We start from the raw sequence: 14,324 nt of genomic DNA on the forward strand, positions 1-14,324 counted from the left end.
AACAAGGGGGAGGGTTACTCGTCAGTCATGCGTGTATAATTATAGTCAGGGCTTCATTTGGGGGGATGGTACAACCTTTTCACCTCACTTGAAATATCAGTTTAAAAACAAAAAAAGAAATGTACCACTAATTGACCTCAGGTATGTGTACATATAGTAATGGTCAGAGCTGGATGCTCACAGTTTCAAATTGTAAATGGTTGTGCAAGACCTACATCTATTTTAGAGCGTTGTATTGATGTGTTTAGCCTTCTTTTGAGTGAATCCTAGGCGTTTAAGTAGACAGCATAATGTGGCAGCACTTTAGATCTACCAGTAATCTGAAGCAATTGAGTCTGAATTTTAGGTAGTCGGCTTTTCACAAATCATTTCAATTCATCGTGAGATCATCTAGACAGTGCTCCCTTGGGCTGGCTTTATAAGCAGCGACACATCTCCAGTGCATTGAAATCTATCAACAACCCTCGGGCCAAACATGTAGTAGCTTCAGCAACAAACATCTATCTGCTGCTTCCCGATGGTATAGCAATTGACAAGCTTTTGCCATACCATTCTCCACCTCAGATACAAATGATTATAGGATTTTGTACAAGCCAGGTTCCCCCATTATTACTTGCAATTGTTCATTTACTGTTAGCCTCGACTCCAGCCCCTTGAATAGTGGGCCTGGTATTTACTGTTGGCGCGTGGGTGGACAATTAATTTATTATTTACCGTATTTTATCTCATTGAACGTTAAAACAGTATTTTATCTTATTGTGATAAAGAACAGAAAAAAAAAAGAAGAGGCTACCTCTCTGTATATACTGTAGACAGAGACAGCTAAGTAAAACATCAGCTCTGTAGATTTATTCATTAACTTGAGGCTCGGATCGGATACACACTCAGGCGACAAGTTAATCTCATAAGAAATTAGTTAAACCTGCGGGTAAAAAATAAATGTGGATAAGTACAGTGGCTGTGACGTAACATAATGTGAGGACTACTTATTGATTTACACAATAGATTTACCATTGAAAGCACTATCCATTAATACACACTCAAGCAACAGGTCCGGATACACACTCAAGCAACAAGTCCCTCGGATCGGATACACACAAGTCCCTCGGATTGTAAACACATTCAGGCCACACAGTTCTCGGATCAGTCCCTCGGATTGTAAACACATTCAGGCCACACAGTTCTCGGATCAGATACCACGTATTTACTCTGTGACCAATTTTCGGCAAATGTCACAACAATACTTCCTTCCAGAGAGAATGGCACTGAACGTCGAACAGACACACCAACACTTTGAAGATGGCTTCACTCAGAGAAACAAGAGGAGAAATCACCATCACAACACTTCTTTCAGAGAGAGGTGCACTGGTCCTGTCAAGCTTCACATCAATCAAGAAAGGGAGTGTCTGGAAAGCAGATGGACTTGCTCTGGGACTTGCCATAGCCGGTCGGTACATAAATATACTGCAATTTACGATTACCCAGATTCTGGGTAATTCTGGCGCATGCGTAAACAGTGTATACCAGGCCGCCTTTCTCAGCGGCTTGGAATCGAGGCTAATTTACTGTGAGCATGCCCAGCTCTGACCATTACTATATGTACACATACCTGAGGTCAATTAGTGGTACATTTCTTTTTTTGTGTACATTTCAAGTGAGGTGAAAAGGTTGTATCTTGGACAGTATAAACCAGAAATTGAAATATCTGGAGTTTCAATTTCTGGTTATTAGATGTTTACATTACAATGACGTATGTAAACATCTATATATAGCTCCTTGGGTACTTGAAAACAGTTTTGACATTAACACAGCATAATATGGGGATACTCACCACTGAGAAGGGATAAGTGAGGATCAGTTCGTAGATCTGAGCACCACTGGCAAAAACATCGCGAGATTTAAGGGGCAGAATCTGGTGCTCAGTCGGCCTAGGAGGGGGAGATAGATTGACTTGGTGGTCACAGAGATATACGCAGCTGGGGCTTACTTTTTGGAGATCACGTGATGAGTGAGTTTGAATTCTGGATTCAACTCTTCATCTCCTAACTCGTTCACAATGTCGAAGCTGGTCCACATCTTACCTCCGTACTGTGTGTAGGGGGAGGGGGTATCATCACTATACAGATAATGCACACAACTCCATAATTAACTCACAAATGTGAGAGCGGGGGAACTTGGCTTGAGGCAGTGGAAGGAGAGAGATAGGGACACGGAGATCTCCTTCACATCAGACCAGTACTGGGTCAGGCACACCTCCAGTGTTCGTCCACCCTAGAGTGGGAGGGTGTGGTTATCATGAACTATGATAGTGAGAAGATTAACTACATAGCAACAGCACGCTCCTAACGTACAGTAGCATGCAGACTCACGGCAATAGAAAAAACAGCTTCTGACTTTGCCCCAGGGTCGAGGGACATGGTTTCATGAGACTCATTGGTACGGAACGCCCTCTGGGGGAGCAGCTGTATTGTGTGGATAGTCACACGTCCTCGACACTCCTCAGAGAGGTTGGTGAGCTCAAGCTCTGTGGGGGGGAGGTGTGACCAGCTGTATCAAGGTGGGGGGTGCTCACCTGCCCATGTGGCATCACTGGGGGTGTGGAAGAAGAGACGCTGTACTATCCCTTTGCTCAGATCAATGGCACCGCTCTTGTACAGCGAATTTTTAGCATCTGTCAATCTGAAACCACAACAGAGAGATTAGCATTGTACGGAAGTCGTATAGTAAGTAGTAAAGCATTAATAAAAAAGAGAGAAAAACTAGAAAAGTGGTAGCTAGTCAGAAAAGAGGGCCAATCCAGTCTTGGGGTGCTTAGCTATTGTGGAAATGTTCACTTGTAGTAGTGCCCATACTTACTTGACAGGAATGAGCACAGTAACAGGAACTCTAAACAGAGCAGCCCTTGTCTCCCCAGAAACATCGTAACCACACACCTGTGCAATTATTTATTAGTAAACAAACAATTACTAGTTGTCTTTACGACGTGAAATCATTTGCAGTTCCTTATTGAAAGAACATAATATTACGTTGTTAAATATATGCTATTCTTGCATAACGAACAACATGCATAATCATTAAATATGTTTTCACGTGTGCTAAAACTACATACAATACTTCAGATTTTGTTTCACTATATTTAAGGAATTCAACTGACCTCAGCAAAGTGTGCTCCCGGCTCTAGTCCCCTTGTCTCAACCTCCACAACAAACTGACGAGCTGCAAAAACAAAAAAGCATTAAATTTACTCAGAGGTGGATTGCCGTGGTTACCTCCAGGCCACATGCAGAGGTGCTTGGGGCACTTGACCCACGGCTGACTGCTCACCAGGCACATCTCCATCTCAAATCCAAGCTTCTCGGCAGCAACTAGAGGAACACAACACAATGGTTATAAAGTAGCAAATGCGTATTCAATGTTCTGTACATGTAATCAAAATACACGACACTGTACACATGCATGTTGAACACTCTACATGAAATCTGCTAGCTCGACTGGGCACTACCATAAAGCGAGGTCATATACATATAATCACTGTACCTGCATCTTCGTGGAACTTTGCCTCCACGGTAACAGAGATTCTGGAGGTCTTGTCTAGAGAGTAGGGCTCTCGAAGGTAGATTCCTCTGGCATGCTTCAGACGAGGGACTGTCACCTATGCACAGAATAAGAGTATCAAGTATGAATCTTTAGTGGAACAAATGCGAAGGACGGAGTCAAACAAGGGATTCTGAGCAGCTTACCCGGAAAGAAACGTTAAGAGATGAAGAGGACTGGCTGTCCAGGTACTGCTCGTATGCCTTGTCAATCTGTACATGAGAAGAATGAATTTTCATTATGAGGAATTGTTTTTCAAAGCTTAGCCAAACATTTACTGAAAGTGCAGAAATAGCATCACTGAACAATATTCATAATAGAGCATACAAACAATGGAGTAGGTATTTAAAGGGGTGAACATGCAGAGTGAGGTAGGTTCACAGGCAAGCACAGAGCAACAAGAGGATACCATTCAACAATTATACAAGTGGAGACTGTCAATATGGAATCAGGTGAATATTGAGGCTTTTTCTACTGCTTTTCATCACACGTCTGCAGGACAAACTGGAGCGAGATTTCCAAAACCTAACTTTGTGAATCTCTGCTGCATTTCGATAAGCAATGGATTCAGGAAAGGAAAAGAAGACCACTACTATATCCTGTCCATTCGTACCTTGATTTATGGATTTATTCTCTTTTTTGCCTGGCCAGGAATTCTGTTGAGTGTAGCTGCTATCATTAAAGCTAAAAAGGTAGTAATGCATGGTTATAGCAGTACCAACATTCAGATACTCATGATCATGATTCATTGTACGTGAAATTTACAAGCGCAACATGTAAATATCATGCAGGCTCAAGAACTGGACATTGAAGGCAATAAAACCGAGGCTGAGAAAAAAGCTGCCCAGGCTAGGAAGCTAAACATTGCATCCTACATCAGCTCTGCAGCGTACTTCATAGTGGTGTCAGCGGTATTCTCAGTGATAGTAATTGTAATCAGAAGGTGATCTGCCTGAGGCCGGGCACATGCAGCTGATTTAGAACAAACAACACAGACTGATACTAGATAGTGCACGTATTTTAATGTGTATGCATGCTTATTGTTATTTCACACAATAAATTGGATTGGTATTAATAATGAGTGATAAACTGAAATTACACAATCATATTGCTATACGTGTACATGTACTTGTTGCTCATTGTGGTCAGACATCAAAGGTAAGCACCATCTACCACTTTGCATTGCGAAACTGGAGTACATGTGATGCGTGCATGGCTCGGGACAGTGCCTTTGAGCTTCTAAATCCAACATAGACACCTCCAAAACAGTGTCTACTTTGAAATAGTAGGAACCGTAGGGACAATAGGAACAGCTAATGCTGTGTAGCATGAGTATTACACTTATATTGAAAGTGCAAAAAACCGTATCACTGAACAAATTTAAAGGGTGAAGTAGGTTCACAGGCAAGCATAGAGCAGCAAGAAAGTACCATTTAACAACCGTACAAGTGCATGGAGACTGTCAATATGGAATCAGGTGAATATAAATTATTGCAGCATTCTCTACTGTTTCTCATCATACATCTGCTGGACAAACCAGAGCGAGATTTCCTCTATTAGCTACAATAAGGACATACGCCTGAGGCTATACATGCAGCTGATTTAGAACAGATGTATTATGTGTACATGGATATTTATTACAATAAAACATCAGATTGGAATGTTTAATGAGTGACATCCAACAACAACATGGCAACACACACACACAAGTGTACTTTCTTCTGTCAAATATACAGTTAGCAGTAATGATAGAGTATATAAAGAGAGGCATATTCAAGCCCTAACTAAAAATCTTCTAACAGAGCCTGCAAGTGTAGCGACTAATCAAAGTCAGCAAAGAAGTAATGGAGCAAGGTGAATTAATGCAAAATACAATAGGTGTTAATGTTGCATCTGAGTATTAAACAACTATACACACACAGGTCAGACAACACAAGTTGGAACAAGGAAATCTTTCCCACCTCCCTCGTTCCGGTCGATGTGTTTTCACAACATCTGCGATGGCTTCAGGATAGGCAAGGAGGATCACTACTATGCTCTCTCCATTCGCATCACTATTGTGGCAGCTGTAGTGTTGGCATGGCTTCCAATGCTCTTCAGTGTGGCAGCCATCTTCATTGCAAAGAAGGTACACTGTCTATATAGACACGTGTGCAGTACCTACGTAATAATTTTATAGTAAATACATGCCATTTTGCATGATGACTACTACAAGAAAGAGACTAGAATGTGACCTGGCCGCCATGCCATAACTCAAGTCTATGACGATGTGTACTAAAATCTATATATTTGCGTTGAGTTCGGCCCCGGAAGTTATGTAGTCAATCATGGCTTCATTTATGCTTTATGTGGTGGACAAATATGCCTGGGACTTCTAAATACTAACTTTTAACTGGTTGGAGCTTACCAGCTCTACGGTATATAGATAAAAGTGCTTTTTAACAAGGAATTGAATGGTATATGAAACTTTAAATTTCAGTGAAGTATGACAAAGTTATAACAACTTTATGAAGGTTGAACTCAACACAAATAAACTTTACAAGGTCATAATACTGGTGCGTACAGTAAAGGGAACACATACTTTGCACAAACAAACTATACAGTGAAGAGATTTCTCTTTATTGTGTCCATTTTATTAGGCACAATCGAAGAATCAGTATATATTGTGATGTGTATTGAACCCTACATAACATGCACGCAGGCTCAAAAGTTGGATATTGAAGGCAACACAGCTGAGGCTGAGAAAAAGGCTGCTCTGGCCAAGAAGCTCAACATTGTAGCCTACATCACTACCTGGATCTACATTAGTGCTTGGCCATTTTTAATCGTAGGAGTGGTGTTCTTAAATAACACTACTTATTACGCTTCATAAGAAAGAACACACAAAGTATTTTGAACTTTTGAGATAGGTCTAAACATTGTTATGACTATGTTTTATGTATAGCTTAGTTCTAGAAATGGAACACACGTATTTAAAAGAAGAATGTAAATACTGTACCCATCATAGCAATAATTATGTCATAGATATACCGAGTGTTGTATGAAATATACAGGCACAAGCCCGACGGTAATGTTGACTGGATATTGCTCTTTTATATCTCGAGGACTGTTACCAAATTATGCCTTACGGCTAACATGGAAAGTGTAACACGGAAGGGACTGTATGACTTTTATTACACGCTTGTTACCTAATTGATAACATGATATATATAATTATAAGCGAAAGCACCACGGGTGCTGATGCCTCGGTGAAGGAGCCAAAGATGTATGGCAATGAAGCTACAGTACTAGCAGACTATTATTAAATACACACATGTGCGTTGCTAGGAACAGTAGGAACAGAGGGAACAGCTGTTTAATAGTTTCAATGCTGACTTAGCATATTTCGCGACAATTATATGAAGTGTACTGATTGTATTATAAATATAATATTGAAAGTGCAGCATCACTGAACAACATTGATAATGGAGATTCCAAATAAAAGTTTACTTAAAGGGGTGGACATGTAGTGAGGTAAGTTCACAGGCAAGCCACAGAGCAACAGGATACCATTCAACAACCATACAAGTATAGAGACTGTCAATATGGAATCAGGTGAATAATTATATTGCAGCATTTTCTACTGTTTTTCATGCATCTGCATGCAGGACAAACTGAGTGAGATTTCCAAAACCAAATGTCATAAATCTTTGCGCTTCGTATTGATGGATTCATTACAGGGAAAGAAGACCACTATATATACATATATAGATTGAGTGTAGCTGCTATCATCAATGCTAAAAAGGTACTAGCAGTGCCAACATTCATACCCATGCACGTGCAAATAATCAGGTACATTGACCCATGACAATACATGTATATCATGCAGGCTCAAAAGTCAAACATTAATTTGTATGTATTGAAAGTGCAGAAGAAACAGCATCATTGAACAACATTGATAATGGAGCATCCAAACAAAATAATGATTAGAGTATTTAAAGGGACAGTGAGGTATAGGTTCACGGGCAAGCACAGAGCAACAGGAGGAAACCATTCAACAACCGTATACAAGTAGGTGAATATATTGCAGCATTCTCTACTGTTTCTCATCACCCATGCATCTGCAGGACAAACTGGAGCGAGATTCCCAAAACCAAACGTCGGGAATATTTGCTTCGCATCGAGTTCATTACAGGGAAAGAAGACCACTACTATATATCTTGTCTCTGCCCACCTTGCTCGCTGCATTCCTTCTTCTTTTTGCTTGGCCAGGAATTCTGTTGAGTGTAGTTGCTCTAAAAAGGTGCACCATTCATACCCAAGATTCATATTGCATGCACGTGCAAATAATCAGGCACGAGGAAACCAGTATTGTGATGTACATTGACTCGTAACAAAATATCATGCATGTTCAAAACTGGACATTGAAGGGAATAAAACTGAGGCTGAGAGAAAGGCTTTTCTGGCTAAGAATCTCAACATTGCATCCTACATCATCTCTGGAGTGTTTCATAGTGATGTCAACGGTATTCCCAGTGGCACTTCACATTGGAATCAGGCTATACGCAGCTGATTTAGAACTACTGAAATAAAGAAATAAAGAATACAGACACGTATGTATGAATATTTCATAAATAAAAATTGTGACAAACTGAAATCACACAATCTGAGTGCTTGATCCACCCACTTTATTGATAAACAGCAGTGCTATATGGTTGTCTGCGCATGCGCAGAAAATAAGCATGCCTGCTCCATAGTAACAGCTGCCACACGCATGTGTATTTAAGGGACACGCCCATTTTCTGAATTACTAAAAAGAAAATCCAAGCCGGATAATCAACTTAACGTTCCGGATAATCGAGGTTCTACTGTACTTTCTATAGATCTATATACATAATACACAAGCTAGATATACAGCTAGTGATACAGTCCTGCATGCTCACATTACAAAAAGGTGTCAGACTCGTTCAGTTAATGTCCATTTCACAGAGTTCAACTGGCTGTACCTCAGCGTAGATATTGTTGTCAATCATGTGCTTCAACACTTTTTCAGCGAGTTCTGTCTCTTCTATAGCTACTTTCAGCACTATTTTCAGCAGTGTCCTGTAGGTTGCATCAGCAGGATTGTGGCCTCTCCATGTTTTGAAACAACTCGGCATTGCCATTGTATTGCCTTGTGAAGCAGCTATGAACTTCACGTCTCCCATCTCGGCGGCAGTCAGTCCCATTTTCTCGGTGAAGACATTCACATTGTTGAAGTGCTTCGCCAAGACAGGAAACTCGCTCTTATTAATCTCTGTATCTAGCATTCGAGAGGCTTTATTATCTGGGTTGTACTTTCCTAAGAATTCTGCAACTTGGTCCATTTCTGTTGGTGGGTTTAGTAGAAGGATATTCAGGGTTGTGGTGAGTAGGATATGCCTTGCTTATATAATTATGCGTATACTGTTGCTAAGTACATATTTATGGAGTCCCTGATTTTTTCCCTTATAAGTACTGACACGTACAAATGCTATAGACATTGAAGGAATGGGCTAAATAGGATTCATTACGAGAGGTTAGAGAATCATGAGACTACTGCAGCACACCACCATGCACCCCCAGCAAAGGTTCACAGGACAGATGATCTAATCAGATCATATTTATGATTTGGTAACTGTAATCAAATTCATTATTACCTTGTAGCTTGTTGTTAGAAAATAAATGAATGTAGCTAATGTTGCATCGAGTAATAAACTATAACTATACACACAACAACAACAACTTTTGTCAGCTCCAACAACATTGCCACACTCATACATACGTGAACTTTCCCTCTGGCCCCTCAAGAGAATACACAGATAGCAGCAATGATAGAGTACCGTATAGCGCGAAATTTTCGAGGCACTTATATTTCATGCATTGGCCTCTAAAAACCATTTCGTTGCACAATGTTCGCGGAATGACTGCTTACCGGAAGCCACGCCTTTAAATCTTTGCATGATAGCAGGTAATTCTAATTAAAGAACACTTTTTGTGGACTTAATTTTCGTGTAGAATTCTAACCCCACAAAATCCGCGAAAATTAAGCCCCTCGAAAATTTCGCGCTATACGGTATTATAAAAGGAGGCATATTCATCCCTAACTAAAACAATTTTCTACAAGCCTGCAGGTGTAGCGACTAATCAAATCAAAAAAGAAGTAATGGAGCGAGGTGAATGAATGTAAAATATAATAGCTAATGTTGCATCCAAGTAACTAACTATACACACACACAAGTCAGACAACAGGTCAGACAACACCTTTCCACCCCCCTCATTCCAGTCCCTGTGTTTCAACAACATCTGCGACGGCTTCAGGATAGGAGGAGGATCACTACTACGCTCTCTCCATCTGCAACACTATTGTGGCAGCTGTACTGTTGGCCGGCATGGCTTGACAGTGTACAATGAAGATGGCTGCCACACTGAAGAGCATTGGAAGCCATGCCAACAGTACAGCTGCCACAATAGTGTTGCGGATGGAAAGAGCGTTTATAGACATATGTGCAGTATACGTACCTACATGTACATAATAATACTGAATATAGTAAATAAGCTGCTCGTACGCCTTGTCGATTTGCATATGAGATGAATCATATTATGGATTTGGATTACTAAGGTTATGAGCAATTGTTTTAAAATACTGAAAGTGTATAGCATCACTGATAATGGATCAAAATTGATAGATTGGGTATACAGGGTTTTGCAGACATCAACAATAGTGTCGAGGGTTGAGCGTTCCTTATATGGAGTGCTTTGCGCTTTGTAATCTTCCATATAAGGAACACTCAACCCTCTATGTTGCAAAGATTGAAGCATATACTCAGAAGCAAGCGGATACCATTCAACAACCGTATACAAATGGAGACTGTCAATATGGAATCAGGTGAATATATTGCAGCATTCTCTACTGTTTCTCATCACCCATGCATCTGCAGGACAAACTTGAACAAGATTTCCAAACCAAATGTCGCGAATATTTGCTTCATATCGATGTTTATTACAGGAAAAGAAAACCACTACTATATCCTGTCTCATCGTACCTTGGTCTTTGCATACATTCTCTTTTTTGCTTGGCCAGAAATTCTGTTGAGTGTAGCCACTATCATCAATGCTAAAAAGGTACACCATTCATATACCCAAGATTCATTGCACGTGCAAATTAGCAGGCACGAGGAATCCAGTATTGTGATGTATATTGACTCATAATAAAATATCATGCAGGCTCAAGAACTAAGACATTGAAGGCAATAAAACTGAGGCTGAGAGAAAGGCTTCTCTGGCTCAGAATCTCAACATTGCATCCTACATCACATCTGTAGTGTGTTTCGTATTGGTGTCAACGGTACTCCCAGTGGCTATTTACGTTGGAATCGTATACAGTTAGCTACAATAAGGACATACGCCTGCATTAGGCTATAGGTACATGCATGTATATAATTATTTACAACTTGACATAGATTTTGTGGATTCACGTCACAATTAAGGTCCATTCCATTGTCATTTGATGTACTTCTAGGTACGTACAAACGCAGCTGATTTAGAATACAGATACTAGTTAGTGCACACTAGATGTTAGCCTCCTTCACAGCCTCTTCTTTTTTTGTTCTTTGTCACAATAGTTCAGTAAGATAAAATACGAGATGAATTGGAGGAACAAAGAAAGAAAGAAGAAAGAGACAAAGAAAAAGTAGAGCCTGCCTTGCTAAGTCGCGTGACGGTAGACAAGTGGTAGACAAGTGAAAATGAACGTGAGCAATCATTAGCTGGGCGGAGCCTGGCAGAGCAAAAAGCTATACAGCATGCCTATACGCGTATACGCATTGCAAACTCTAACATAAAAGCTGTTAGCATCCTGGATAGTATGCCAGAATCAAGTGTGGAGACATCGTAGAACGAGGGCTTACCATTAAAGATCTAGATCTAGATCTAAATTTAGCTCAGTTTTTTTCCTGAGTTCAGAACAGACCCTAGTGGATATAATTATTACAGCAGTATAGTCTTCTCTAGTCTTTCATACTTCCTAAAGGTCTCACGAAGGCTGTTCATAAAATTATGCACTCCAGTACAGGCAACTACTATGCTCCTGTCTAACTATTATTTAGAACATTTGAAACAGTAGGAACCGTGGGGACAATAGAAACAGCTGTAATAGTTTAAATGCTGTGTATAGCATGAGTATTACACTTATATTGAAAGTGCAAAAAAAACGTATCACTGAACAAATTTAAAGGGTGAAGTAAGTTCACAGGCAGCAAGCATAAAGCAACAAGAAAGTATCATTTAACAACCATGGTGGAGACTGTCAATATGGAATCAGGTGAATATAAATTATTGCAGCATTCTCTACTGTTTCTCATCACACATCTGCAGGACAAACCAGAGCGAGATGTCCAAAACCAAATGTTGCGAATTTTTGCTGCAAACCAATAGCTCAGTGGATCATTACAGGGAAAAAAGACCACTACTATATCCTGTCTCTGCGTACCTTGCTAATTGCATGCATTCTCCTTTTTGCTTGGCCAGGAATTCTGTTGAGTGTAGCTGCTATCATCATTGCTAAAAAGGTACACCATTCATACCCAAGATTCATTGCACGTGCAAATTATCAGGCACGAGGAATCCAGTATTGTGATGTACATTGACTCATAACAATATCATGCAGGCTCAAAAACTGGATATTGAAGGCAATAAAACCGAGGCTGAGAGAAAGGCTTCTCTCGCTAAGAATCTCAACATTGCATCCTACATCACCTCTTTAGTGTATTTCATAGTGGTGTTAACGGTACTCCCAGAGGCAATTTACTTTGGAATCGTATACAGTTAGCTACAATAAGGACATACACCTGCATGAGGCTATAGGTACATGCAGCTGATTTAGAACTAATACTAGTTAGTGCACGCACACTAGATGTATTGATATGTATATATGCATGGATATTTCACATACAAATTTAATACATAGCGGTATATAATTATATTGGAAAGTTTATTTAATGAGTGACAAACTGAAATCACACTAGCTATTATATATAGAGTACTTTAAATAATTAGAACGTGTACGTTCATTACCTTTCACATATGCATGGCTATCAAGAATTAAATATAGAAGGTTACAATTCCAATTAACAACATGGCCACACTTACACATACATGAATTTTCCCCTGTTACCTTTCAAGAGTACCTTAAGGTGACATTATTGCGGGTATTAATCTGCGATTGAGAGTAAAATCGTAGCTACTCACAGATAGTTGGAAAATGCAATTAAAACCACTTATGAGTAATTAGAAACGCTATGAATTTCATAACTTGAACAGGATTTAGCGCAAAATTAAATAGCAGCAAAATGAGCTAAACACTGAAATCGCAGACAAATCTATACCTGTGAAAATATGTCACCTTAAGGTATTATATTCAACCCTAACTTTCCAAGAGCCTGCAGATGTAGCGACTAATCAAAATCAACATGGAGCGAAGTGAATGAATGCGAGTCTTTTAACTCACGATGTTGCATCCAAGTAATAACTATACACACCACACACATAGGTCAGATAACACAGATAGGAACAAGGAACTGTTTACCACCCCCACGGTCCAGTAACCACCATTTGCGAGGGCTTCAGGAAGGGAAAGGAGGATCACTACTACGCTCTCTCCATTTGTAACACTATTGTGGCAGCTGTACTGTTGGGTCGGCATGGCTTCCATCTTCAATGCAAAGAAGGTACTTCTATTCACATACATGTACAGTTTCGTAAACACGCAATGCATGATTGAGCTATCAAAAGACCAGAATGTGACCCATGCCAAAATTGAATACTTGAAGAGATTTCTCTTTATTGCGTGCGTTTAATTAGGCACAATCGAAGAACTTGTATTCTGATGTGCATTGAACGTACGTTCTTATACTTGTTTCTACGTTTCATACTGTTTCTGCTGTTCTTTGTTCCTAGCATAGCGTTCCTACTGTTCTTAATGTACCAGTGACCATACTATTCCCATGCAGTGTTCCAAATATTCCTACAGTTCCCAGTGTTCCTGATGTTCCTAGGAACAGTATAGGAACACTTGAAACGTAAGAGTAAGAACACTTAGAACAAAGGGAACAGTAGGAACCGCAAGAACTCTGTTGAGTGTAGCTGCTATCATTAATGCTAAAAAGGTACTAATGCATGGTTATAGCAGTACCGATATTCATACCCACGCGCAAATAATCAGGCACGAGGAAACCAGTATTGTGATGCACATTGACTCATAGCAAAATATCGTGCATGCAGGTTCAGACATTGAAGGCAATAAATCCGAGGCTGAGTGAAAGGGTTCTCTGGCTAAGAATCTCAACATTGCATCCTACATCACCTCTGGAGTGTATTTCATATTGGTGTCAACAGTACTCCCAGTGGCAATTTACCTTGGAATCCTATATATATCTAGCTAGCTACAATAAGGACATACGCCTGAGGCTATAGGTACATGCAGCTGATTTAGAACTACTGAAATCAGTGTACACTAGATGTATTGATGTGTACGTATGGACATTTCAAAGATTGGAAAGTTTATTTAATGAGTGACAAACTGAAATTACACTATTAAGAGTGCTTTAAAAATTATCATTATAATGTGTACGTTCATAGCTTATCACATCTGACTACATACATCAAGAGAATTCAAACCACTTGCAGAAACGCTATGAATAATCGCAGACGAATCTACCTGTGAAAATATATCA

The 14,324-nt window shown here is 39.9% G+C and overlaps 2 protein-coding genes and 4 long non-coding RNA genes across 9 annotated transcripts in view; 4 read left to right on the forward strand and 2 right to left on the reverse strand.

The window, feature by feature from the left end:
• Positions 1 to 14,324, reverse strand: part of LOC135341742 (tripeptidyl-peptidase 2-like) — a 40,040-nt gene that overhangs the window by 2,869 nt on the left and 22,847 nt on the right. The window contains exons 13-22 of the mRNA XM_064538403.1: positions 3,741 to 3,806; positions 3,538 to 3,652; positions 3,270 to 3,365; positions 3,155 to 3,216; positions 2,857 to 2,933; positions 2,573 to 2,679; positions 2,370 to 2,524; positions 2,155 to 2,271; positions 1,988 to 2,088; positions 1,832 to 1,928 (exon numbers count right to left, since the gene is read on the reverse strand). Coding sequence (XP_064394473.1) covers positions 1,832 to 1,928; positions 1,988 to 2,088; positions 2,155 to 2,271; positions 2,370 to 2,524; positions 2,573 to 2,679; positions 2,857 to 2,933; positions 3,155 to 3,216; positions 3,270 to 3,365; positions 3,538 to 3,652; positions 3,741 to 3,806 — 993 coding nt within the window. The remainder of the gene's footprint in view (positions 1 to 1,831; positions 1,929 to 1,987; positions 2,089 to 2,154; positions 2,272 to 2,369; positions 2,525 to 2,572; positions 2,680 to 2,856; positions 2,934 to 3,154; positions 3,217 to 3,269; positions 3,366 to 3,537; positions 3,653 to 3,740; positions 3,807 to 14,324) is intronic.
• LOC135341750 (uncharacterized) lies at positions 2 to 1,195 on the reverse strand. The gene is made up of 3 exons (XR_010396623.1): positions 1,012 to 1,195; positions 794 to 922; positions 2 to 676 (listed from the first exon to the last, which is right to left on the reverse strand). It is a non-coding gene; the product is annotated as an uncharacterized LOC135341750 (long non-coding RNA).
• On the forward strand, positions 3,920 to 4,683 carry LOC135341746 (uncharacterized). The gene is made up of 3 exons (XR_010396616.1): positions 3,920 to 4,046; positions 4,093 to 4,286; positions 4,386 to 4,683. It is a non-coding gene; the product is annotated as an uncharacterized LOC135341746 (long non-coding RNA).
• LOC135341744 (uncharacterized) lies at positions 5,299 to 6,621 on the forward strand. The gene is made up of 3 exons (XM_064538409.1): positions 5,299 to 5,448; positions 5,517 to 5,722; positions 6,296 to 6,621. The coding sequence occupies exons 1-3, from the start codon at positions 5,439 to 5,441 to the stop codon at positions 6,464 to 6,466; spliced, it is 387 nt and encodes a 128-aa protein (XP_064394479.1). The 5' UTR covers positions 5,299 to 5,438; the 3' UTR covers positions 6,467 to 6,621.
• LOC135341751 (uncharacterized) lies at positions 7,038 to 8,376 on the forward strand. 2 transcript variants are annotated; one of them, XR_010396625.1, is made up of 4 exons: positions 7,038 to 7,188; positions 7,242 to 7,378; positions 7,463 to 7,644; positions 7,701 to 8,376. It is a non-coding gene; the product is annotated as an uncharacterized LOC135341751 (long non-coding RNA). The 2 variants fall into 2 exon arrangements; XR_010396624.1 differs by having other exon boundaries at positions 7,242 to 7,644.
• On the forward strand, positions 8,484 to 14,159 carry LOC135341748 (uncharacterized). 3 transcript variants are annotated; one of them, XR_010396622.1, is made up of 7 exons: positions 8,484 to 10,480; positions 10,533 to 10,716; positions 10,819 to 11,914; positions 11,968 to 12,161; positions 12,260 to 13,319; positions 13,602 to 13,757; positions 13,873 to 14,159. It is a non-coding gene; the product is annotated as an uncharacterized LOC135341748 (long non-coding RNA). The 3 variants fall into 3 exon arrangements; XR_010396621.1 differs by having other exon boundaries at positions 12,260 to 13,757; XR_010396620.1 differs by lacking the exon at positions 13,602 to 13,757.

This window comes from Halichondria panicea, chromosome 9, assembly GCF_963675165.1.
Source record: "Halichondria panicea chromosome 9, odHalPani1.1, whole genome shotgun sequence".
Taxonomy (NCBI): Eukaryota; Metazoa; Porifera; class Demospongiae; order Suberitida; family Halichondriidae; genus Halichondria; species Halichondria panicea.